At 35.7% G+C, this 27,579-nt stretch overlaps 1 protein-coding gene across 3 annotated transcripts in view; it reads right to left on the reverse strand.

The window, feature by feature from the left end:
* Positions 1-27,579, reverse strand: part of SMURF2 (SMAD specific E3 ubiquitin protein ligase 2) — a 90,815-nt gene that overhangs the window by 23,471 nt on the left and 39,765 nt on the right. For all 3 annotated transcript variants that reach the window (XM_074319449.2, XM_074319450.2, XM_088802325.1), the window contains exons 2-8: positions 21,177-21,215; positions 16,124-16,232; positions 9,801-9,934; positions 6,673-6,738; positions 4,450-4,534; positions 2,492-2,575; positions 229-431 (exon numbers count right to left, since the gene is read on the reverse strand). In XM_074319449.2, the coding sequence (XP_074175550.1) occupies positions 229-431; positions 2,492-2,575; positions 4,450-4,534; positions 6,673-6,738; positions 9,801-9,934; positions 16,124-16,232; positions 21,177-21,215 (720 nt within the window). The remainder of the gene's footprint in view (positions 1-228; positions 432-2,491; positions 2,576-4,449; positions 4,535-6,672; positions 6,739-9,800; positions 9,935-16,123; positions 16,233-21,176; positions 21,216-27,579) is intronic.

A 27,579-nucleotide genomic window follows, 5' to 3' on the forward strand; every position in this document is an offset into this window, starting at 1 on the left:
AGCAAAAAGGTTAAGGTTAAATGACTAGCCCAAGGTGAAACGGTTGGTAGGTAGTCTTCTACCACTTCAAAGACTTTTCAAAGTTGGGGTGTTTTACATTTGCTTTTATTTTCATGCAGAATTCCTAAATCCAGTTTAATAACTTCTTTAAAAGTTGGTTTTCCGGCTTTCTTAGCCAGCTGAAATCAGTAAAGCACACTTTTATTTTTCCTCTGCTAGTTGTCATACCATAGCCTTCTGGTAGGTCTGGAGGAGTATGTAAATGCGTCCTGCTCATGTAATTTCTATGTCGCTGTGACCTGACTCTCCTCTCTGCCAGTCTGGGATCTGAAGACTGTCCACATGTTGCACCATTTGTTCCACTAATCGGAGTGTTCTCATCAACAAGGCAGCTAAGAGGTCTGCCAGGACTAGAATACTCAGATGCCGGTCTATTAAAAAGGAACAGGGAAAAAAGTTACTCAACTCAGATATCAAAAGTAGCGTTCTCTAAACAAAGTATGTATTGCAGTAACAATCATTTCTAAGAAAATGCAATGATTAATACAAATATAATGATTTCAAGAACTCTGAATAAAAGCCCGAAGCCTCTGAGCACAAAGAAACTCAAGTGATAAGCAGAATTGTCAATTATGTTTTTAAATCATTTAATATTGATTTTAATCACATTTTATATGAAATCCACATATAACTGTAGATGTGAGTAGTAGCTTACAAAGCGCTACTTGACTTAGCTCCAGCCTACCTGTCAGATGTGACTTCCCACCATTCTCCCACTCTGCTTCTGCCATACTGACATTCTCCTTGTTCCTTGAACTTGCCAAAGTCACTCTTCCTTTAGTGCTGGAGAGCTATTCCTTCCGCCTAGAATGCTTTTTGACTCCTGTTTTCCGTAAGCCAGGTTCCTTTCCTGTCATTCAAATCACAGCCTCCAAGAGGGCCTTCCTAGCCTTTGAATCTAAAGTCACCCAGACATGTAATCGTACCTCACCTCATTTCCTCAGCATTGCAGTTGTTTCTGATATTTTTCTCATTTGCATCCCTGTCTTTGTCTTCCTGTGTTACAGTATTTATGGAGAGAAAAGAGTGCCTCGTTTGCTCCCCACAATATATGTCCCACCTAGTATAGTGCTTGGTATATATATGAGTCACTCAACAAATATTTATTGAATGAGAAAAGGAAAAAAGATAGAGCTTCCAGTCGATGGTAGGTCATCCAAAATAAGAGGATTAATCAAGAGTTAATTTTTAAACTAACATTTACAACACAATCAACTTGATACATGTGGAAATTAAAGTCAACTTTATCAGTTAAATGAATTAGAAGGAAATGGATTTCACTAAAACATTAATACAAGGTCACCTTCATTTACACTTAGATACAGTAAAACTGGGTTCTTTGACTTCAATAAAATCCTTGGCAGTTTAATACTAGAAATGCAACTTTCAAATAAGCATTTTTAAAAATGGCAACATGAGCTAAGCTTTTACCTGAGAATCACAATAGAAAAAATTTTGTGTTTCAGTGGATGAAGCAATTAATCTCTAGTAAATAAAAGAATGTATAGCTAATGAGAAGCATTTGATGTTCTATGTCTGGTGTCAATCCTGCTCAGGAAAACAAAAAGGGGGTGGGGGCAAAACAAACACTGAGTAGAGGTCGCAGTAAACTTTGTTCTTACTTTAAAAAAAAAAAAAAATTCAGCCGCTTATCTTACTCATTTTGTTACTCATAAAGCACTTCCTTGGCATTTCCAAAAATTGTCTTGTATCCCCCATGTCTTTATACGTTAAACTCCATGAAGGTCTTTCTGCCTTGTTCAACATTACAACCCAAACGCCGAGCACAGAGCCTGGCATAGAACCATCTGGTGAACTAAATGATAGCTATGACCACTACCCTGACTACTTTTCATCACCTTTCCCCTACCTGGCTAAATCCTAACATTTTTCAGAATTTAGTTCAGAGATTCCTCTCCTTCAGAGTTTTTCCGAGCAAGTTCCACCATCCCCTTCCCCCTACATATAAGTCAGGTGCCTCTCCATATGGTCTCAGCATCTGCGTTCTTATCTTGATTACAGACCTTATCAGACGTAATATAATGTAATCATGCCCCTACATGACTGAACGAACATAGATCCTGCATACCTATTTTGTTACAGCCATTCGTGGACTCAAAAAAAAAAAAAAAAATTTAAGAGTTCCAGAAATAAGGTGACTTCTCAATTTATTCACTTAACGCATTTAATAAATAAATATTTATTGAGTACCATCACAGGCCCTATAACTACAATAACAGGATAACCTGCTAAATAATCTTTATCAAAAATTACTTTTTAAAAATAAGAACGGCACTTGCTATAAGATCTACTGACCTAGAACAGTATAAACCAAGGCAGGAAATCCGGTAAAGCTGATAGTTCAACTGAAAGGGACGACTTTAGGAAGGTGAACAGCACAGACGATGGACAGATATTTGTATGTTCTTACCGTGTTGGGCGTTCCCACTGAGTAGTTCTTGTTATGTGGTTTAGATACTGGATTCTTCCGGAGGCAGTTCTCCTTTCTTCCCAGCTTAAATAAAAACATTGAGAGACATGGTATTAATAGGAAGCTGGACACAATGTTTTTAGTATAATAAACAAGCCAGGAAGATATCTGCTAGTAGGAATCAAGAATGACAAACTGTAAGATCAATACAAAGAATATAGGAATTTTTTCAACTTATTTTAAAACTATGCAATATATCTTCTGGAATTCTGAAGCTTCTAAGTTATTTACATTGAGGTGTGACTAATATTTTCCAGCAGCCAAACTGATAATTTTTCAACAACGTCAACAATGCCCAATTTAAATTACACTAATTTCTATAATTTAGTGGGAAGAAAAGGCCATACTAAAAATCACACAATTTTTAAAAATTAAACTAGAAAAGTATATCAAATAACTTTTTAAAGTATTTAGCCTACTCAAACTAATTTTTTAAAAAACAAGAATGTCACTTCTTCCTCAGCCTCTTGTTAATTCATATAACAAAAAAATAGGCAAATGACTATAGAAATGTAGTAATGTTAATATTTCCACTAAAACATTGGCAGAGGTTTAGAGGCCTTAAAAAATAGAAAATAAAGAGATACTAAGAGGTATTTTCCCCCTGTGATTACAATTGTAGTACAATAATGTAGAGCAAGTTTAGATTAAGCCTTACATTGTTGTAATCTCTCAACATTAGTGACTTCATCTTAAACTTCCCCTTCAAAAGTACCATAATCTACCTCACATGCATAAAAGTTAACCAAAATATCAACAACGCTAAAATGATCTATAAACAGACTTACATTACAGTGATTTTTAATAGTTTAAACAAAATGAGCCAATATCACAAGCTGGATATAAAATTTAAAATAATGTCAAAAATAATTTCAGTAAAAACTCAACCAACTATATACTTCAAATGGATAGATTCATTAAATGTAAACTATACCTCATTGAAGTTAATTAAAAATACTTTGAAAGTTAAAAATAAAATCAGAAAAGTGTCAGAACTAGTACCCAAGACAGAGAATAGTGATAAAAAAGCATGAACTTTGGAATTCCAGTTTTTTACGTTGCAACTCTGCCATTTACCATGTGATCTTCAGCAATTTTTGAGTCTGTTTTTCTAATCTGTGAAACGAATGACGGTAACAATAGTCGTAGCAGTAGTAATAATAATAGCAAATTATTTATTAAGCACTTACTATATGCAAGACATTGTGCTAAATGCTCTACATGAACGATTTCATTTAATCCGCACAATTTATGGCATATGCGTATGTACTATTATCATCATCATCCTTTTATAAACAAATATAAACCAAAACTTACATAAGTTAAATAAATTGATTAAATTCATAAGCTAATAAGCAGAAGAGTAAGGACTGGAACCCAGACGTTCTAATTCCAGAATCATATGCTATATGCTATGAGAATTAAATGATATAAATGTATCATATAAAGTGCTTATAATGGTATCTGATACTGCATGCTCAATAAATGTTACTATGTTGTTATAATTACTATTACACTATTATACAAATTCTCTGTGCTATCCCTCTAAATAGAGCAATGTCTCAGATTTAGCATTTATATGCCCAGTTTTGAATAATTTAATCAAACAAAAGTTTTTCTTTTAAATATGTAATATTTACAGGAGCTATATTTGCCAAGAAAATTTATTTGTATCCTAGTCAAAACTCTTATAAACCAAATTCAACATCTAATTCATGGCTTACTTTCTAAATTTGCTGTGACAAGCAAGATCCCTTCCTGATTTTCCAAGTACAAGGAAAATCTAGATTCAGGACCTGATCAGAAAATTTTTAAAGTTAAGTACACAATAAACACCAACTGATTTCTCATTATTTTAAGACTATTATCTACATAATTCTCTATTGAGTTTAGCTTACCCATCTGGTAAATCATTATCAAACAAACGACTGCAGTCCACAACTTGTCCTCCTGTGCCTATTCGGTCTCTGGACTGAAGACTTACTATGAAACAACGGAAACATTACTAAGAGTCATAGAACCAGAAAGAATTATTACAATTTAAAATACATACCTTTAAAAGACATCTGGCTTAGATTATTTTAGTATTTTAGAATGAACTCTTTAGTTTCTACTAAATTCTGTCATTTCTTTTCCCATGAAATTTTTTTCCTTTAGGAGCAATATCAGAATTTTAAGGTTTCCTACACTGTATCATTTTCATGGAAGAGAGCCTAATTACTTTTTTCCCATAGTAATGGGCAATGCAAGGCCACTACTGCACTTAAGAAGAGGCATAATATATGAACAGTAATTCATGTACAGAGGAATTTGAAAAGTTCACATTAATTTCGGTTTAATTCTTGACCCATCTTAAACAACAACAAAAAAAAAACCCCACTAGATTCTGACAATAGGGCAACATTCAGATTCCATGAGTTAAAACAATACATTACCATCTAGTGTAGTATAAAACTATCATTATAAACTTGGCAGCAAGAGATGTGAACGCTAAACAAGGCTATACCAACTAGTTTAGCACTATTACCTTGAACAAAACACTTAACTTTCTTGAGGTTGAGGTAATCCCAGTCTGAATGAGGACGTTAGGGTAAATGATGTGCCTGAAGTCCTCGCTGCTCTATTATTCTTTAATTCCATTTTTGGCAACTCTCCCAAAAGACAGAAAGGGCTATAGGAAAACCTGACTGTAGCTCAGCTTCTTAAAGAATATTACATAAAGATGACATCTTAAGACCCTTCATTCTAGGAAGAGTCTCAAAATACTGAACTCTCCCAGCTCTATAAAAATTTTGAAAAATCAGAAAGTTCAACACATTGTTCCTTTGTATAAATTCCATTTACAAGAGACAACATTGTAACAAACCTCCTCAGTGAATGTAAACAAAATGTTAGTGAAAATTATACTAGAAAACTATATTAATCAGTTTTTATACAGAAAGGCTAAGTGAAATGCTTACCGAAATACAATTACAGCAGAAACAATGTATTTTCTCATTAGCTTTGTTTAGAATAATATTAAGAATCGAAGCTAAAGGATTTCATGAGCTTCGATGTACATCTCCAGAATGCTGTATTACAAAACATCTAAGCAATTTTCAGATAGGCTTGTGTTTTTAAATAACCTAATTCTAGCAATATGCAAAATGAATCATAGAAATATTATGTTTATTAGAGCACGGTTCGTAATATTAAAACATCAGAAACAACCTAAATATCCAAAATGGCACTGGTTAAACTATTTGCCCACATGGACTACCATACAACATTAACACTACTACAGAAATGTATCCTTAAAGGAGTCCATCTCAGTGTCCTACCACGCTATGTATCTTGATCACACATTTTAAAGTGAAACATTCTTTTTTTTGTTACATAGTATATATACCCCAGTAGGTATATGTCTAACCACTGACAAAAGAAAAGTCTTCTATTTTTATAAATGCAAACTCACACCTAGTAAAATTATTTTGTTACTAGACATTAGTTGGCAAACATTACAATATCAAATCAAATAAAGTAGGAACAATTACAGTTAAAGTCTGTATGCCAGGATTTATTTTTGAGTTTTTGCTCTCTTCTCAGTCTAAGAATGACAGGCATTATCAATACTGCTGTAGTGTAGCTACTTCCCTATGACAACCGCAGTAGGGCTTTGTTATGCTGCTACTCTGGCAGTTCCCGAACTATGAACCCAATTCACTGCCTTGTAAAAGGAAGCCCTTCAAGTACCTTCAGTAGCTATAATAAAACCTCTTTCGTAGGTTCATCATGCAGTCATCTTATTCTAAGTTCTGCTCTGTAATGAAGTATAACAGTAAGATTCCAATTGCATCTTTCTTCTGTCTCAGTGCTGTACTCTATTTGTATACTTTAAAAGAATTCTTTCCTAAACGATCAACAGTTCTTCACAATACTAGGAGAATTTTTTTTTTAACAGTTTGTCGTTTTTAATTAAGTTAGCATGGATCCTGAATCCACTGTTCGAAACACTTTACATGACTCATTTAATTCATGCCAATACAATGAAATGACAGTTGTACTTTGATTTAAAATATATTTAGAGTGTAGGTCAGCTTGAATGAAGCCAAAATTCATGCAATTTTAAGTTCCACACTTACCTACTATCTGTCCTCTAACTGTATCATTGTCATTTGGCCCAAGTTTGCATAGATCCAGCCTCTGATCTATTACAAATTTAGGGGGGGGAAAAAAAGGCAATTAAAAAATTAGCTGGTATCAGAGATTCTAACATCCACTGAGTAATAGTAAATTTCCACCATCTCCTATCATCATTTAAAGAATTAGTCATGTTTTAATGACGATGAAACAAATGTTTTAAATTCTCTGACTGCATATATATAATTAGTGTAAACGTCTCAACAAAAGTTTTGATAAATTCAGAAACCATATATATAACCGCCAACATGCAGTTACTTTCTTTCCAAAGATTTCAGACCACTTCAGTTTGAGTCGTGGCTTGCCATTTAATAGTTGCTATTCTTAAGCGATTTATCCGAGTCTTGACTTTCTCCACTACCTACTTCATATTTTCTAAGGATTAAATCAGGTAATCATGTAAAGCTCTTAGCAAAGCACCTGGCACATATGTGTTTGATAAATATTAGTTGATGTCATTGTTACTTTTTCTCTAAGCATTTCAAATGACCCTCCACAATACAGAGTAAGTGTTATAATAAAAAGACGCCAAGTATAAACTGTAAGATAAGAGTTTGGGTCAGTTGTTCTATTAACTCATTTAGGGGCAACTCACTTATTCTCTGATGCCTCATCTATAAAACAGACATGATACTGGCCTGGGCAGTTACAGTAAGGAACAATGTCACCTTTAGCATGTTGGTGTTCCTTTGTTTGATTACAGTGGTACCTCAGTTTTCGAACATAATCCGTTCTGGAAAACCATTCGAGTTCTGAAACGTTAGAAAACAGCTGACAGCTAGGCCTCAGGATCTTGCAGTCAGTGGAAGACACGTGACATGTTTGACTTCCGAGGTGTGTTCGAAAACCAAAGCATTTACTTCTGGGTTTACGGCATTCGTAAACTACAATGTTCATCAACAGAGACGTTCAAAAACCAAGGTACTACTGTATAGCACTTAAAACTGATTTTTTTTTTACAGCTATATGCCATCTATCTACTTAAATAAATCATGAACTGATAAAAGGAGACTGTATCTTAGTTTTTGTATTGTCCACTGCAACCTGGTAGAACAGTATATCAGATGCTCAACAAATGTTTGACAAATACTGTGCACATCAAAAAGGTCAAATTAATGCAATAAAACACTCATAAGCAACAGAAAGAAAAATCCATGCCTTAAAACTATAGCACCTGGCTATCCAGCCAAAAATACAGACATTTTTTTCCTTTGCAAATAAAAAAGATGCTACTAAGTCAGCCAGACAGTGGATTTGAGCAGAGCAATTCTTCTTCTGTTCCATCCTTCCAGGGTGTCCTGCTCCCTTAACCAGGAGGCCTTTGCCTGTGCGTCTCAGAGGTCAGAATTCCATGCCTTTTTCACCTTTATATCACCAGGTTTTTGAACAGTAACTGGGACATTGAAGGTTCAATAAATGTTGACTAAATTGAACCAGAGATAAGGTCATACATGTGACCTGTAAGTTTTCAGTCTGTCTGCTAGGCTGGGTAATAAAACAATTCGTTTTTCTACTTGTATGCTAAATCTTTTCCAATCCCAATGTCTTCAATCTCCTGTAGATCACCCTGTCAACCCAGAAACATAAGAAATTCTCAGGTCCCTTTAAATTTCCCTGACTCAATACGTCATCTATATATCACATTGTGTACTCACCACCCAGAGTCAGTTCTTCCATCATCACATATTTGATCCCGGTTACCCTTTTCCACCACCCCGCCCTCTCACCCTCTGGTAACCACTAAACTGTTATCTGTGTCTATGAGTTTTTGTTTCTTTGTTCGCTTCCCTTTTTCAACAGGCCAGTATTATATATCTGGGCTGTGGTGTCATACTACATGAAGAGGGATCATCTCTTAATATAGCTAACATTCAAAGCTAGATTTACTCTATTTTTTATTTTTTTATTTCCTTAGCTATATTCTACGTGAATTTTTGCTTAATATAGGCATCTGGGCTAAAAATCCCATAACAATGGCTAGCAATACTTTTTATATTATGTAAAAAATAATTCTGTAGAAACAACAAAAAAATTCTGTTGAAAAAGATATTTCTAATATATCCCAATGGAAAAACCCCCAAAAAGATGCTTTGTCACCGGTTATATGAAATTACACATATGTTACATCAACTTATTAATCCAATATGGACATCATTTCTAATGGCTTGATCTTATCTTCTAAATGCCCAGGTTGGTGAAAAACTAAGCTATCGATGAGTAATTAATACAGCTGTTTTACATTCAAAATAATGTTTACCTTTCTATAACTGGAAGCTGAAGTTAAATAATATTGAATGTCAACTATAATTAAATATAAATGGGATGTGGAGTACAGCATAGGGAATAGTCAATGGAATTGTAACAGCTACATACGATGTCAGAGGGGTAGTAGATTGGGAGTGGGGGGGTTATCACTTTGTGAAGGGTGGTAATGTCTAACTATTACATTGTTTTGTACACCTGAAATAAAAAAAAACTACCAAGGGAAAGAAAAAGAAAATGTATATGAAGTACTGAGCATAGTGTTTGGCTTACTGTAGGTGTCAGTACATGGAGCTATTATTGAAGCAGGATAAGTGGTCAATTTCTCAGACCACCACTTCCAGATACCTCATGAGGCACCTCAGTGATCACACAAGTAATTTTTTCAGTTTTATATCTCATTCTTATTCACTCACAAGTCCCCTTTAACTACCACCTTAAACACTCCAATCACCTAAATAAAACTCACTTTATTTCACAAGTCCATCCAAAACCAGAAAAGGGTGCTAAGAAAAAAGGCATATGTATTTTGACACCTTTCTTTTTATTCTTCTGGATAGCAATCATTTTTTAACCCTTATGTATTCACTGGAAAGTAGGCATCATCTCTCATTCAGTTCTAGGTTTCACATAATTAAAATGTTTCACTGTTTTTTAAAAGTCCACAAAATAAATTTAGACCAGGAATTTTTACCAATGTTTCAAACACACACAGGAAGTTAAGTTTTTGGACTCCTGCCTCCCCCCAAAACATACATGGATGCATACGTATGTATGTAAATTTTGAAAAGCACTAGTATCTACTCACAACCAGTGTCTTTGAGGCGGTTGATGGCATTGGAAAGAAGACGAACACAACCAAGAAATCCAGCACCTTGTTTTTTATGGATCTTCTTGTGATTCCATACACTGATCGTAACTGAATCAGACTTTCCAATGTATCTAAAAAACAAAATGACTGCATGAGTAATTTGGCTATTACAAGTAGTTAGTGTAAAAGTTTTCTTTGGTTTTGTAGTCTAGAGTCACAAACGTTTCAGAGTACAGCTAGATAATGCAAAATATGTTTGGAGTTCAATCAATCCACAGGACTGAACTTAGATCTTTAAAAAATCTTAAAAGCAAAATCTAAAAAGAATTTTCAATTTATCCTTTATCACATATGCTACTGTCAGGCTGAGTAACAATTTTTGTTAGTAAAAAAACTACTTTAGTAGCTGGTGTCAAATAACACTATGGGAGTTTATGGTTATTTCTTTCCAAGAACAAAAATCTTACAAAAACTTTTATCACAGTCACATTTTAAACACATTTCCATGATATAACCTACTACCTCAGAGAGTACTCAGTTCATTTTCAAGGGGCATTTGTCAAGGCTGACAGACCAAAAATCTAACATACCTGTTATGTTTTAAATTGCTGTAGAACAAAAGCTGACTGTAACGCTTTTCCCCTGCTTCTTTCCTGTATGCAGGCCTTGAGCGAGCAGGACTCTTGCAGATTTCACTTCACTGCCTGCAGACAAGCAGAGCAGGGAAAAGCGTTACTATACTTGTCTGTGCATATATCTGCAAGTATGTAAAAGCTCTACCACAGCCAATTGTTAACATGGTGTCATCCCATGCAAAAATATAAGAAAATAACATAATTCTATCAGTTGAACCTTAGCTATTTCAACGATTCTAAGAGGTCAAATTTTTGGTCCAGCAACCTTGACCTTAATGTATCATTCAATAAAGCAGTAATATAAAAAAAAATTCTCCTAGTATATAAAAAATCCTAAGCCATTAAGTGAGAACTAAAACTTTTAAACCAGGTAACCACACTTGAGCCCCTGAATCCAGCTGTGCTTAAAGCATGCCCACCCACCACCCACCCCCGGACTTTTAATTCTGCAAGCTAACGCATTCCCTTTTTTAAAATTATGGCCAATTTGAATTTCATTTCTGTTGTTTGCAAATGAACAAAATCTGAATGAAAGTATCATTCAGTATGCATGTACCAGTCTTCAAACAGACTTAACTTGGTAAGTATCTACTGCATGATACGTCAAAATTCTAGAACCAGAATCAAGAGTTAAATAGCTAAATGACCCCAATACAAATATTTAAAAAAAAAAAAAAAAAAATCCCATTAAATCAGTTTCCTAACTGGGAAACCTGACTTACAAGTATGCTAAAATACCGATTTCCTCAGGTCTTTGAGCAGCCCACCACTGGCTTAAGTGTCCTGCCGGGAGGCTGGATGTCAAGGCCCACAGAGACCTTGAGGATATACAGTGAAAATAGGGAAGCTTCTGTCAGCTTGTACCCTTGAATTACTATTTGACAATGTCTCACCTCCCTGCCAAATATACTTCTATTGTACTAAGCCATTGAAAATTTGGTGTTATGTATTATGTCAGTTAGCCTGTTCTAACCAATCCAGGGGCTAAATCACAAAGGGCTTTGTCAGCCATGGTATGAACGCTGGCTTTTACTCCAAGTTAGGATAGGAAGCCAATGGGGATTCAGAGTAGAGGAGTAATAAGATCTGAAATACGTTTGAACAGGATCTCTCTAGCTGCTCTGTTGAGAAAGACTAGCAAGCGGCAAGGCTAGAACAGCGGGGAGCCTAAGGCAGGGGTCAGCACACCCCGGCCTGTGAGCCAAAGCCAGCAGAGCACAGAATATAGTATAACACTATTTCCTTCAAGGATAAACAAAAAAAATTAGGTTTTAAGGCCTTATTAAAAATATTTAGAATGTCTACATCCCTCCACTCACATCACCACTTTTTTTTAACACATACTCATCATTTTCTATTTGCTGGATTCCTCCACAGTGTGGGAACTAGTGTCCTTAAGATTCCTGCCTCCCTCTAAGCCATTCTTCACATTATAGCCAGTGTTCATTCTTGGCTATAAATATGATTATAGTATTTCCCCACTAAAAACTTTCATTGCTCCCCACTGCTTCTAGGGGAGTGTTCAGTTATTACCAGGCTTTCAAGGACCCTGTGAGCTGCGTCCTGCCTGCCTCTTTCTGCTTAGCTTTATCACACTCCCCTTACCTTATGAGAACTTGCTGGCCAGTGCCGCCTCTCTAAATTGTTTTCGGTCAAGTTGTCTTTTACCTCTGGGTCTTCACAGACTGCATTTGCTTAGGGCCTTCCCACTTTCTCCTTTTTCAAGTTAACTCCTACTTAAGGTCTAAGCCTAAATGCCACTTTTCCTAGGAAGCGCTCCCCAACTCCTAACTCCCTGTAAAGAAGTTCTATGTGTTTTCCACAGTATTCTATACTTCACCATATTTGCATCACACTGTTTATAGTTTCCCATTTACTTGTCTTTATACACCACTTGGCTGTAAGCTTGGAGGACCATGTCTTGTTCCATGTAGTAGCTGGGTCTCTGGCTAAAAATAAATCTGACCAAAGCTAAAAGAAATGGCTTAAAATAATCTAATTAAGAACTCAAAAGCTTACTCAGCTGCACAAATAGTAGCTTATTATAGCTGTGTTTTCAAAATCCCTAAAAGTCAAATCAAGTAATAAAACATTTGTGACCTAAAACAATGTATTTACTAAAAGCATCTAATGTTTGAGAATTACATGCCAGGTACTAGTCCAAGCACTTTGCATGTATTATCTCACTTAATCTTCATATCAGAGTTCTCAAGTAGGCATTCTTGTTGTTATTAACAGAAATTGATGCACAGGCGTTAGATACCAAGCAGATGATCACATGGTAAGTGACAGACATGGGAAGCTAGGCAGTCTCACTTCTCTCGATTGCCTACTTTTTAGTTCCTATTTTTTTGCTTAAGTTAACTTGGAGTTACTGAGCCTTAGCACTGAGGGGCATATACAAAAGCATTGCTCTTAGTTGTCTCTAGGTATCTTAACGTTGCAGTGGAGAATAACATTTATTCACATGTGGCTTAGAAGGTCCAATTTAAATAACTGACCAGAGTCCAGGATGAGCCGGGTACTCTAGGATAGTCTTAGAGCTAATCGGCTAGAAGTAAGGAGGTGAGATGTCAGGCATAGAGGTTTTGACAGAAGATCTAAGATTAGTAGGTAAAGTCAAGTGGAACATTTTGATGAAAAGTTTGATGAAAGGTTGATGAGAGTGAAGTAGAATAACCATGAAGCTTAAATGTAAGACTAAAGACTTACAAAGTCAGGATATCAGGACCATTAACATGTTTGTAACATGAGAGATGCTGACAAAGGGTAGAAGTTTAGAGAAGATGTGATAACTGAATTAGTAACTTGTAGAAAATGGAAACATAAAGAACAGACAAGAAATAAGACTATTCCTACCACCAAACCCCTGAAATATTGCCAAACTGTAAGCCCAAGTTACTCTGATGCTGATCATGGGCTGAAACAGGACTGGTGAAAGTGTTTAAAAGGAATGGAAAGACCTCCTGAACCCCTTCCCCAACACAGTTCATCCTCAACCCTGGAAGACGATAGGTTTATTCTCTGAAACGTTCTCTACTTGGGAACACTACGCACAGCTGGGTTATTAAGAAGAGGTTACTCTAGTGAATGGAGAGACCTCCCAGCGTCCTATACTGTTCAGCTCCAAGAATACAAGCATCTAGGAATATAGCCCCCAGGCAGGAGACAGGAGAATTATGTGCAATGAAAATGTCATAGTTACACCTGCTTACCCTAGAGTTAACCAGCTGGGCACAGAGTTTCAAATCCACATTTAAGTGGCTCCTCTTTAATATAAAACGGCAGAAACCCAAACCAAACTAACAGGAAAAAAAGAACTCTAAGAAAAGAGAAGCAATACAAGTAACAGAAGAAAACTACAATTATAACACTTCTCTCATCAGAGAAGATATTGCATTCGAGAAATAAGAGGAAGTTATGAAAAGAGGATAGTCAGAAAGTAAAATGATACTGGAAGTTAAAAATATGAGGGCAAAAATTACAATAGGAATACTGGAAAACAAAGTTGAGGAAACAGCCCAGAAATTTCATCATAGGTTTTAATTTTTTTTTTTTTTACTAAAACCAATGTTTTTTATTAAAAACATGTTTTTAAAAAATTAGGGTAAAATATAGGAGAATAAAAGAAAGGACAACTAAATGATGACCAATTTAGGAGGGATAACATCCAAATAACAGGAGTTCCAGAAAAGGAAAAAGAGAGAAAGAAATTGGAAGAGAGGAAATCATGTATAGATAACTAAATAGAAAATTTCCCCATAACCGAAGAGTTTAAGTATCTAGATTAAAAGGTCCCATTATCCAGCACTATGTATCAAACATACCAAATCCATCACAAAACAATTTAACATCAGCCATAAAGAGAATACCCTGAAATCTTGTGGTGGAAAACAATAATCACGAATGACCAAAATCAGGATGGCATCAGCAAAACTCTAAACCTGCACTGTCCTAAATGGTAGCCACTGGCCATAGGGGGCTATTGGGTACTTAAAATGTAGGTAGGTCAAATTGAGGTACTCTGTAAGTACAAAATAAACCTGACTTCAAAGACTTGAGTTAAAAAAAGAAATACACACCCATACGTGTATGTGTGTATAACATAATTCAATAATTATTTGATATTGATTGCGTGCTGAAATAAAAATATTTTAGATATATTGAATTAAATAAAATATTAAGCTTAATTTCATCTGTTTCTTTTTACTCTTTTGAATGTGGCTACTAGAAAATTTAAAATTACAGATAAGCTGCCATTTGTGGCTCACATTATATTTCTATTCAGTAATGCTGATCTAGACCTAGAAAATAATGGAGCAATGTACTCAAAATTTGGAAGAAGTGATGTCTCACCTGAAAATCTATACTCAGGCAAACTATCAATCAAGTAACAAGACAAAATACATTTTCAGACAAGATCTCAAAGTAACTTTCCACATTTTTGTACTCTTCCTCAAGCTGAGTACAAAGATAGACAGACTTCATGAAAGACAGACTTCACCAAAACAGGGAAGTAAACAAAAAAGTAGGAAGTCACTGGAACCAAAGGAGAGAAAGGAAATTCCCAACATAATGATAAAGGCAAGTTCCAGGTCCACAACTGTGCAGCAGACCTTAGAGAACCACCAAAAAACCAGACCAGACTAGAGCAAAAGGACAGAGGCTCCAGAGGGAATAGCTCCAAGAGGAAAACAAAGCCAGCGGAGTATCTCATGAGGCTGAACATACGCAAAGGACACAGTGCTATAGCAGAGTTCGTGAATGAATGAACGAACTAGATAAAAAAAAATTAAACTAATGAATGGTAAAGTAAGATAGTAACTACAGAAAAATAAAAGTTGTCAAGAAAGGAAAGGTAATCATTGCACACCAGGTGACTCAGTTATGAATATTTACATGATCATAATAATATAAAAATGAAACAACAATTTAACCAAAAAGGTTCAAATAACTACATAGGAATGCTGGGAGAAAGGAAGGGGCATGCGGGTGTTGTAGGAGTGAGGATGACAGATACCAGTTGTAAAAGCTAAGTCATCTTCTATGGTAGGAAATTTTAAAATAATACCAAAGCTAAACAACTATTATTATTTATTTGTTTATATTTATATATCGAGATGTCATAAACTGAGCATGATATCTAGAAACAGAATACCAGAATAAACAGCCAAAGTTATTGAAAGCAGTTCCCTTGAGAAAGGGAATGAGGAATAAGAATGGAACAGAGAACTGCATTTTCCCATTAAAAGCCTTAAGAGCATCACTTGCCTATTTTAAAAGGTACATATATTACTATGATTAAAATAAAATTTAGAAGAAAGAAACCATCCATTTAGAAGCAAAAAAACTGCCTATGCGGGCACCCCAATTATGATTTCTTGTTTTATACTTACAACTGGCCTACAGGAAATGAATACCTTTATTTAATGAAAAAGGGTGAGAGAAGGAACTGCTTTATACTGTATATACATTTTGTTCTTCGTAGGCTTATTATGAAGGGTACCTCATCTTCCAAAACCAGTTATCAATCAACCAAAGTCCTCTCCCACTAACTTTTATATCACTCTGTGAAGACCAAATTATACCCAGCTCAAACTCAGATCATTTCAGTGACTGCTTTCAAAGACTATATCAAATAATACTGATTCTATGTTTCATTTCAGATCAACCATTTAAACCTACAGGTCATAATGCTGATTCCATTTTGGATCGAGTGTATTCTTCACAGTATCTGTAGAATGGCATTGCCCAGATCCATCAACCACCACCTTAGCAAATGGGTCAGGAAGTCCTGTGAGAAAAGGGGAAGATTTTTTTTTTTATAATTAAAGAATATTTTGACATGGAAGATACAAGACTAATTATATAAAGATTACTGGTTCGCTGCAAAACAAAAGATTATTTCATTCCTTATAAAAGTTTAACATTTCGCTATAAAAGAAAAGGGGTTCGTTTAAAGTTAATTCTACATTAAATACCAAAAACTATATTTTTTTCTTGTTTCTGTCTCAAAACAGTCTCAGCTTAAACTACCAAAGTCTAGAGGTTACCCCAAATGTGGACGTTTTTATTGCTCTTTACCAGCCCTTTGACCCTAAGAAGGAGAATGCTTAAAACATTCCTGGCTCTCTTAAAACTTTTCCACAGTCTCCCTTAGTAGCTCATTTAAAGAAAGAGCTTACTAAAGGTTTTCACACAGGAACATGGGCTATAATTAAATCAGCCAAAAAGTTTTACTGAATAACTACCATGAGTGATGAGAAATTGAACCAAAAAATCTAATAAATACCCTGCCTTAAAAGAGCTTCATATCTAATTGGGGAAATAAGAATGCTATACAAATATACAAAAACAAAAAACAAAAAAGACCTGAGAATAAACAAGTGTTTGTACTGATTTGTAATACTATGAATGTTTTACATATATTAAATCTCTTAATCCTCACAATAACCCTACATAATACTATTACCTCTATTTTATTGATGAGGAAACTGAAGCATAAAAGGTTTATTAACTAGCCCAGCATCACACAGTGTAAGTGGAAGAGCCAGCGTCTCAAGTTTAGATTCTAAACCCAAGCACACACAGTCTGGTTCTCAATTTCATGGTCTGAACTGCTACGTTGTACTATGGTACCTCTCATTTGCTATGCGATTCAACAGTTTGCACAAGTAAGAGCGCAGAAAAACAGAACAATTTGAGGATGAACAGTAAAAAAAGGCTGCTGCTGCTTCTTTTTTTTTTCTTTTTGAGGGGATGGGACTCATTGGGGCTTTAAAGAAGCAGGAAGAGCATCAAGGAGGGTATGACAATATCTGAAGGGTTTGAGGACTCTAACCAAAGGGTTTGTGCTAAGGTGTAACAGTAAATGCTGCTGGAGAGGTAAGACTGATCTAGTGAGAGAGGCTTGAAAGTCAGAAAATAAAGTCTTAGAGTGACTGGGGGAGCTAACAGGGAGCCACTTTAGGTTCTGAAGCATGGCTGTAAACACATTTTCCTATTTTTCCATTAGTGGTATTCAGGATGAACTGGGAGAAGGAAAGAGTAAGAGGCACAGAGACCATCTCTGAAACTGTTGTAAGCTTTAGACAGTAGGTCACATGAAGAACAGCACAACGAGTCACCTAGTGAGCTCCAATTCCACGATTCTGTGATCTGTCAACTTCAAAAAAAATAAGACCAAAATTTAAGAATATTAAGTATTTAAGAAGAAACTTGGTAGGTTAGGGTATCAATCTGTTTATACTGTTTTTGAAGTTTAGCGTTATTTGTATTATTTCCATAATACTTAACAACCAGTAATGTGTTTAACAGAAGAATACTTTTCCCTCTACCTTCAATAATGTTAATTATTTTCTTCTGGGAGAAATCCACTCTACCTTGTTCTTTTGAGTCTACTTTCTAAACAAATAAACATATAAATGTATGTTTGTAAGCAAAAACAAACAAAAATCACATTTCTAGCTTTCCCTTTGGATGTTGCTTAACTAAAGAATTAAGGACTAAGAAAACAACTTTTTCCACACAAAATTTGGCGTGGCTTCCAAATTCTTAATTAAGTATGAATGTCTAAGTCCTGTCTTCCTATGTTTCTCTTCTGTTAAATAAAACAAAATACAAGCTCTATACCCTAACCAAAAAATGCCTAAGTTTCAACCTACCTGATTATATTTTCTACAAAAATTTAACTTGAGGGCCAAGTTATTCTAATGTGGTCAAAAGCTATCAACTTTTCTGAAGTTAGTGAGACCTCTAGTGGTAATATAAAGTGGCTAAAGTATTTTGTGTATTTTTTTAAACTTCAATTCTCCCCATCATTTCTGAGTCATATAAAACACCTAAAGCTCAAGAATTTTCTCACTACACAAGTGCACTTGATATAAAAATAATGAAAAAAAAAAAGTCAACTTAAAAGTGAGTTACCAGAGAAAAGAAACGTTTATTTTTGATTCGGGGGGCGGGGGGGAGATTCAACCCACCATCTTGGTTCTTACTGAATTCAATGTGAGGCCCCTATCCAACACCTTAACACAGTACCTTACACACAAATCTTTAATTTTAATGTTGCATAAAGGAGAAAAAACTTGATACTAATGACAACATTCTTTAAAAAACACTGATAATGGATAAATGAATAGATATGTGATAAAGTTAATGGTAAAATCTAGATAGTGGGTACTCACTATAAAATTCTTTACATGTTCCTATATACTTGAAAATTTTCCTGCTAAAATTTTGGGGAAAGGAGGAAGTACTTATTTTTAAAAGCCAATAAGCTTGAAAGCAGTTCTTTGAAAAATGACTGAGCAAAACCTTTTCTCAGAAAGGGTAGATATCCTGGAATTAACAGTATTATCTCATATTTTACAAGTTACTCTACAAAAGACAATACATGGCTGTGCAGTGTTTCCTATAGTTAAAAAAATATATGTATCTATTTCATCAGCATATAATCGTGCTTAATATTAATATTTACTTTTCTCATTCTCATTCAACACAATTTAAACTGAATTACAAGCAAAACCTTAACTATAGAGGGTGCCAAAAAAATGTATACACATTTTAAGAAAGGAAAACTGTATTAAAATTATAATACTCAATATATACCGATAACAAAAGATGAATATAAGTCACGTTTGACTTCTGCAATTACAATGGGTGCTCAAATTGGTTACCATCAGCGTCCAGACACTTCTGATCATGGCGAACTACTGCTTGAGCGACACTGACCAAAGTGCCCACGTGTATACACTTTTTGGCACCCCCCGTATATTTCAGGATCAATGGTAACTGCATTCTTATCAATAAACACATTCGCACTCAAACTTAATTAAGAGATTTAGGAACCATTATTTAATTCTTTCTCTGAAATTAATGTGAGCAACCCTTAACTCATAAGCAGATGGAAAATAAATGCTAAGTCTGCCACAGCGGGAGAACCTTCACCAATGTGAACCTGGGGGATTATTCTGAGTCCCCTCTGAAGGCCTCAGGATTGGCTTTCCTGTTTCCCTTTCCAGGGCCCTCAGTGTTTCTTCCACCCTGGGTTTTAAAGATAATCACACAGTTTCCCCCAATTTTCTTATCCCTGAAGCAAGCTCACAACTCTTAAATAATTTTATCAATTTTTACTGCTTCATAAGGGAAAAGGGAAATAAATCCTTCTTTCCTTCTTATTTTTTACATGCAACTTAAGGACAGATAAAGAACATATAAGTGGTAATAACCTCCTCTCAGAGGTTTACAAAGAATTAAAGTCAGATCCCTCTAGATTTCCTAGGAAAACTGAGACAGGGATATCTGGATACTTTATTGGAGGAGCTGGGTCTTGGGACTCTGGAGGAAGGCAAAGAATTTGGGGAGGAAGGCGGGGAGACAAAACTGAAGATTTTATCTTTAAAACTAGAGCAGATGTCCTGGGAGAGAAGCATCTGTAAGAGTGTGCATTCCTCACTTCTCTCGCTTTTCTCCTTGTCAGTAGCCTATCCAATCCTATGCCAATTTGCAGTCTTACTAGGTTAAATCTTACCTCAGATCAACCTAGGGGTAAAAAGAATACATACTGGTTATTAGCAACAGAGATGAGGTGGGCAGTTCAGCAGCAGCTTGTGAAGATAACATTAATTGGTGGCAGCACAGAGAGGCCACTGGGTACAAAAACTGGGGTAGAGGCCACGTGGTACATAAATTGGAGGCTGCTTATAACTTCCTTCTTAACTATGTCCCAAATCATGCTAATTGCTTTCCCATATAAGCACAGATATAAAAAATTTTAATTATATAGTTTTATAAGATGTTATTTTATAAACTTTAATTCAGGTTCTACTCTAAACAGATTGGAAGTAATACAATTTCAAGTGGAATGAGTTAAGTATGATTTAAAAATATATCAAGAGCTTATTATGTCTTTTAACCAAACCCTTGAGAATTACCTACTCATATTAAATTAGCACTCATAGCCAGTTTTGCTGGCTTGTAAGACTTGCATTTAAAAATCTAATGAATATACTCTATTTCTAACTTCAAATATTTGACATATAAAATTTTGTTGGCTTAAGAGTTTTTTACTAAAAATTGTATCATTTTTTACCCAATAACTTAAAGCTATTGAGAAGTATATTACAGGGTAAACACATGCAAGGGGTTCTGTCCAATCCTCCCTCACAAAACTTAATCCTAAACAAAGCCACAAAAAATTTCACAACAGATCGGCACAAGAGACAGCAAATATGGGAACCAAATATCTACTTTGGAGTCTGAGACTTCAGAGCATCTACGATCAAATGTGGCAGAGATTACTTTCCTACACGCTGGAAATTCCAAACAAGCTGAATGACTTCTCTCCCTTCCAAGGAATCTTGAATGCATGGGTAAAATTTCCTACAAACTGTTACGGAGAAAAAAAAGTGTTTACAAAATAATCTCAAACCTTTCCTAGAGATCTAGCAGTATGCACACGTTCAGTATACATTACACATATCCGCATATACACACCTGCACATACATACATTTCACAGAACTATGTGGGAGGGGTGGGTAAAGGGAACTGGGCTAAGGCTAAAAGAGCATAAAATCCTCTCTCAAAAATGCGATGCCAAAAGGCTCTGAACCAAAGCATTCATAAAATAACATTGAGTATATTTCTGAATAGAGAAATCCCTAAAGCAGACAATTCTGAAAATGTTATCCAAAAAGTTTACACACAACATACAAGATTTAAAATTAATTTACTTACGGAAAAAATCCTTTTTCACCAAGTTTTTTGCACAGAGTACTGTAAAGGAAACAAAAAATACATGGGAAGAATTAAAATAAAATGGTAGGACTGCATTGTCAAAAGTTTCATATTGAAAACACTAGTGAATAATAATTAAACACCAACCACAGCAAGGTATGAATTATGATCATAAACTTTCATTAAACACTAGCAGAAGACAGCTCAACCTGTGTTTGTAACTTTAGCAATGATCAGCAGTAACAGCTGAGGGCAAGAAAGTTTATATGTCTGGTATTCTCATAAGGACCCAATTCCTATCTTCCATCAAGATCTGTTCTCAGAGTAGCTTGGGGGCAAGGAGGAAATATGTAAATTCGGGTTGATATATATATTTGAGGGATAAAATAATTTTATACTGATGAAGATCATAAATAATATAAAGCCTTCTTGATTTAGATGAGTTTGGGTTTTTTTAAATAGCATTCTGTTATTTACTCTGCACCTAAACTCCACAGAAACTTTTCAGGACAGATAAATTACCTTCTAAATCATCAGCTCAATGACAAGATAGATCTACTATTTCTTCCAAAATTTAAGTTAATATATTGAACTAGATATCCCAAATCCACATTCTCTGGATTACCCTGCATTAAATTATTACTTATATGGTGATGGATGCACAGCCTTGTGAATATGTTAAAAACATTGAATTGTACACTGTAAAGAGGTGAATTTTATAGCATGTGAATTATATTTCAATTTAAAAATTACTGCTTATACAGTTATAAACTTAACTGCTTTAAATCAAACTTGATACAAGTGAAGGGAAAACACCAATTTCCATATATTTGTAGTTCAATTTATAAAATATCTATGAAAGTAACATTTGATTAATTTCTACCCACTTCTACTCAGTTTAAGTTGTCTGTTCAATTAGTTACAATTATTAGAAGTTTAGTGTGTAAAAATTCATTTAACATTATAAACTCTGGTAATAAGTCTCAATATAACTAACCACTTCAAAGTTCAAGTAAAAATCATTTTAAAGACAGATGCCATCAGTAAATGAATAAAATTATTAAGTAAGCACAAGACGCTGATTTACTAGTCAGAGACTCTTAGGCCCTATCTTACACATAAATACAAACGATATGGTCTTCAGTATAATGAGGTTATCATGATTTAACCAGCATCCTAGGATGCAAGACGTGAAATGATTTCACATCATTCTTCAGAGAAACAGAAAACATATGCAAAACTAAACCTACAAATTTACTGTTTGGCTACACGTTTTTTCCCATCCATTTACCACGTCCACTCAGCTGTCAAACACTATCCTTCCTCCTGAGCTCTGGATCTCATACCAACCCACCACTTTCTCAGGGACCTTGTCTCTCTTCTGCTCAACAGCCTCATCAGCAATTTAAACGTACGCAAGCCTCGCCCCTGCCTCCTACCTCCAGCCACCATCCTACCTCTGCTCCTTCATAACGAAACTACTTTAAAGAACTGTCTACATGTTCTTTACCTCCCACTGTCACTTGGCTTCCTCTGTCACCCTTGCCCTTATACTGCTTCTCCAAAGCCCTGGGGACCTAATTACTAAATCCACCCAATGGACACTTTTCATTCTTTATCACACTTGACCCCTGAAGGGCATCTGCTTCTATTCACTACTACTCCCTCTTTAGGAACGCTTCTCTTATTTTGGTTTCTGTTTAACACCACTGCACCTGGTTTCACACCAGGCAGGAACTCATTCTAAGTGTTCCTTGCCAGATCTTTGTTCCTATGCTCCATCTAAGAAGTTGAGGTTCTTCAGCGTTTTGCCCTAGGTCCCCTTCTTTTACTCTATAACCGAGGAGCAGATGCCTGCCTTTGATTTATTTTGTAAATTGTTACATGTCTGTGTATTTTTCTAGGGAAAGAACTCACACTTTTTTCTGGGAGAAAGTTCATAGTTAACAGATTGACAAAGCTCTTCCTTCTCAAAATACAAATCTGAAGAGCAGCTTTCCATACATTCTCCCTGGTCTGTGCCATTTTTATGACACCCAAATGTATAAGCCCGACCCTTTGCTCTCTCCTGAACTCCAGGTCCACACAGGCAAACTAAATATGTCCCCAAAGTAAAATCTCCATCTTCCCGGTCCCCCAAAACTGTTCCTTCAGTTTACTCTCTTTCAATAATACCAATGCTTTCCACGCCACTGCCCCAGTCAGAAACCTCCACAGCAACCTTCACTACTCTTCTGCCTCCTGGCAATTACCAATTCTAATCAGTACTGCCTCTGAGATAGCCTTCATCTTTCCACTTCCCTGTTATCTGTGCCACGCCCCCTCCCCCTCCCGCCCCCAGTCCAGACCACCATCAACTGTCTAGGTCATTACAATAGCCTCCCAATCAGTCCCCTGCCTCAAGCCTCCACCCCTCCAGTCAGTTCTCCACATTGGACCCAAAGTGGTCTTCCTAAAACTATGATTAAGTCCTCCTATCCATTTCTCCTCCTCCTAACAACATTCCAAAACATCCTTAAAACATTCCTCAAAACTATCCTTCTATCCATGCGTTGTATCTCACGCCCAAGCTACCACTTTCTCAGGGACCTTGTCTCTTGTCTCCTCTACTGACCTCCATCCTAAAAACATTCCCAAGGTACAAGGTGCGATCCAAAACTATGGTAAATGTTTAAATTTTATTGCAATAAAAGACATATTGCCATTAATCCCCCTCAAAACATTCCCCCTCGCTTCAAACACACTTATCCCATTGTTCTTGCCACTTTCTGAAGCAGTTCTGGAAGTCCTCTTTCATGAGTGTCTTTAGTTGTGCTGTCGTGGCTGCCTCGATGTCCTGAATCAATTCAACACATTTACCTTCCATGGTCATTTTGATTTGGAAGTCGCATGGTGCCAGATATGGTGAATAAGGTGTATGAGGACCTGTGGTAATGTTTTTATTTCACAGAAATTGCTGTGCCAGAAGTGATGTGTGACATGGAGCATTGTCGATAATGAAGGATGATTTACGGCAGACTTTATAACACACCTTCTCTCAACCGTATCTCACACCCGACTGATTGCACCGAACAAGTTGAAACTTGTCACACACTGTTACTTAAGGTTTGATGCACCTCTTCCCATATTGAAGATGCCTGCCTTTCCATTGGATGGCACTTGGCAGCAGCCTTCATTATATTGTGATCACAACAGAAAGGCTCCACGTCACACATCACTTCTGGTATATGGCAATTTCTGTCAAATAAAAACATTACGGCGTATCCTCATCCACCTGATTCACTGGATCTGTCACCGTGAGAATTCTGGCTCTTCCCCAAAGTCAAAATGATTCAGGATATAGAGGCAGCCACGACAGCACAACTAAAAACACTCATGAAAGAGGACTTCCAGAACTGCTTCAGGAAGTGGCAAGAACAATGGAATAAGTGTGTTCAAAGCAAGGGGGGAGTATTTTGAGACCAATTAACGGCAATGCGTCTTTTACTGTAATAATTTTTTTTTATTTAAACATTCACCGTATTGATCACACTTTGTGTTCTGGCCCAAACTTTATATCGGTTTAAAATGCCCTTCAGGCTCTGGCTCCTGCTTATCACTCTTCATCTTTCATCACCAGCCTTTCCCTCTAAGCCCCCAAGTTCAAGATCCAGCCACACCAAACTTTTACTTTCTCAAACGTACACCATCTCTCACCCACAGCCTGCACGTGCTATTCCCTCTGCCTGAAACATTTTTCTCAGGCTTCATCTTCTCATCTTTCAGGTCTCAAAGGGAAGGAAGTCTTTTAGAACAAGTTTCTCTCAACTCTCCGCCCACTTGTATTTTCACAGAAGCCCATTCTTATCACAGGCACTCATCACACTCTATTATAATTGTTTAAGCTTAGAATGTTGCTTATAACTATGGAGACGGTAAACTCTATACAGCATAAATCATGTCTGTCTCACTTCTTTGCATCTCCAGCACCAATCACACACTGAGCCAGGCATTCGATGGGCACTCAAAAAAGTATTTGTTGAATGAATGAAACAGATTCCAAAATAATCTAAAATAATTTCATTGAAAGAGGGACTTTTTATACTATATGACAGATAAATTACCAATCCTCAAGTAATTGTGATTTTGACGTATTTATGAAATCTTGTTTTTATTATTTCCCTTTATTTAAAACATACTCATCAGGTCACGTTTGAAATTTTCTTTTAAAAATAACAAATAATATGTTGCTAATATATGAATAAGTTCCAAGCAGTAGAGGAGATGATCAAAACAGGCTAAAGACAGCCTTGTGGGTGTGCTGGTAACTCCTATTTCACAGAGATGCAGGTGTGACCATGTTGAGATGCTTAATGAGGAAGGAGCACTTCTCATGTCATTCACTCTTTCATTCAACATTTACTGAGCACCCACTTTGTGTCACGTGCTATGACAGATTCTGCAGATACAATACAAAATGAGACATAGTCCTTTGCCCTTAGAGCTTGCAGATCAGGTATAATTCAAATATCATGCCTTAAATACCTTTTTTCCCGTTGTTTTCTCAAGACATGTTTTTGAATTTGGGAAAAATCTCCTTTAGTATATTTTTTCTGAGGCAGTGACTGAAGGAAACCGTTTGCAGAAGTGCAGATGTTAATAAATATTACCATTTCATTTAAGTCACTAATTTCTTTCCCTGGATGGAAAGGAGTTATCTATATGAACACGCCATGTAACATCAGAGTACAAATCCCAGCTGTAGAAATAGAACGCCATTGCTGTTCTTACTGAGTTGTACTCATAATGAATGGCTGTCTATGCTTCATCTGAATAAAACTCCCAACTGCTCAGTATCTTGCCAAAAATTCCCCTTCCTCCTCCAGATTGGAGTTGCATTCCAATTACACTGCTGATTGGAACGAGACTGCTTGAGAGAAAGGAAGAAAAAAACACATTCAGACAGCCCGTCTTCCTTTACCCCACAAAAACAGATTTTATACTGTTCCTGTAACTCAAAAGTTGTATAGACTACTTTGAACAGAGTAGATTTCTCTGGATTTTCTTTGAACTTTTATTATCATTGTAAAATAAAACTGAAGTTCAGGATAACATTCCTATACAAATTCCAACAAGATGGCCTAGTGCTTTAGAAACACCTAACACACACCCTCCCTGATCCCTGGCATATGACAGCCATTTAGATCTTTCTGCTCCAAGAAACAACCTCAACCTCATCTCCTAAATGTGAAATGAAAATGAAATGTAAGTTCTACAGAAAACTTGAACACAATTTTTATATGTATGTGTTTTAGTTATTGTTGCTTGAAGCAGGAGTCTACACAGACTCACCATTCAAGAGCATTATTACAAAATGGTGCAATGAGCAAAAATGTCAGCTACAACCTATGTGCACAACAGCAGTGAAATGGTTATGGATGACAAATAGCATGTTGGAATATTACACAGCCATTAAAATTATGTAAATGTATTTACTGACAAGAAAATATTTTCTTAATGTTATTAAGAGTAAAAGTCCATTTTACAAACAGTACATTTAATAAAATGTAAATTTAGTAAGAAATACAAAAAGACTGGATAACATTTATTGAGTATTCACTATGTGCAAGTGTCCACCAACCACTCTGTGAAGTTAGTAGCATTACCTACATTTTAGAAGTGAAGAAACTGAGGTTCAGGCATTAAATACTTGCGAAGGTGACACTAAGTTCTAGAGTTGAGATTCCAAGTCAAATAATCTAATTACAGAACCCAAACTTAACCATCATACATAGAATGAAACAGTCTCTAAGGTCAACTCTTCTTTTCAAAGGAACTTAAACAATCATTGGTGATACAGCTTCACAAAATGGTGATAAGAAACCTAGGATGCAGGAGGACCTTCTCCAAAAGATAAGCAATTTCCCTCTTTCAATGGGTATAATAGTTTACCTCTACAATCATATTAGACCTGCTTTTAACTAAGTATCTTGCGTCAGTGCCATTTAATCAAGGAATTTTAGACAATTCATTTCATGCATGTTGCAAAACAAACTGGGCTTCTAAGTTTAACTTAATGCATTTTAGTACCTGACAGGTAATTTAATTAGTATACCAGATGATGTGTTAAAATATACAGGTTCTGCCACTATGAGGTAAATATTCTTACTAAAAAATACAAATACACACACACACTTAAATATTTCACCAAAGGCAAAACTGGTTCTCAAGTTAAGCAATTAAAAATGACCTTTCTAGCGCACTCATAACAACTTTTAAGTTTTCAAATTTCAAACATGAAGATTTTGGCGAAACTTTTTCCCCAAACAAGTGTACTTTTTAACTGAATAAAACTGAAACAAGGTTAAGAGTATACATATAAGCTTTCTAAAAGTCAAGTGCAAGTTTATTAACTTTTTCAATA

The sequence above is a fragment of the Rhinolophus sinicus genome, chromosome 12 (assembly GCF_057876585.1).
Source record: "Rhinolophus sinicus isolate RSI-liver-muscle chromosome 12, RSI-T2T, whole genome shotgun sequence".
Lineage (NCBI taxonomy): Eukaryota > Metazoa > Chordata > Mammalia > Chiroptera > Rhinolophidae > Rhinolophus > Rhinolophus sinicus.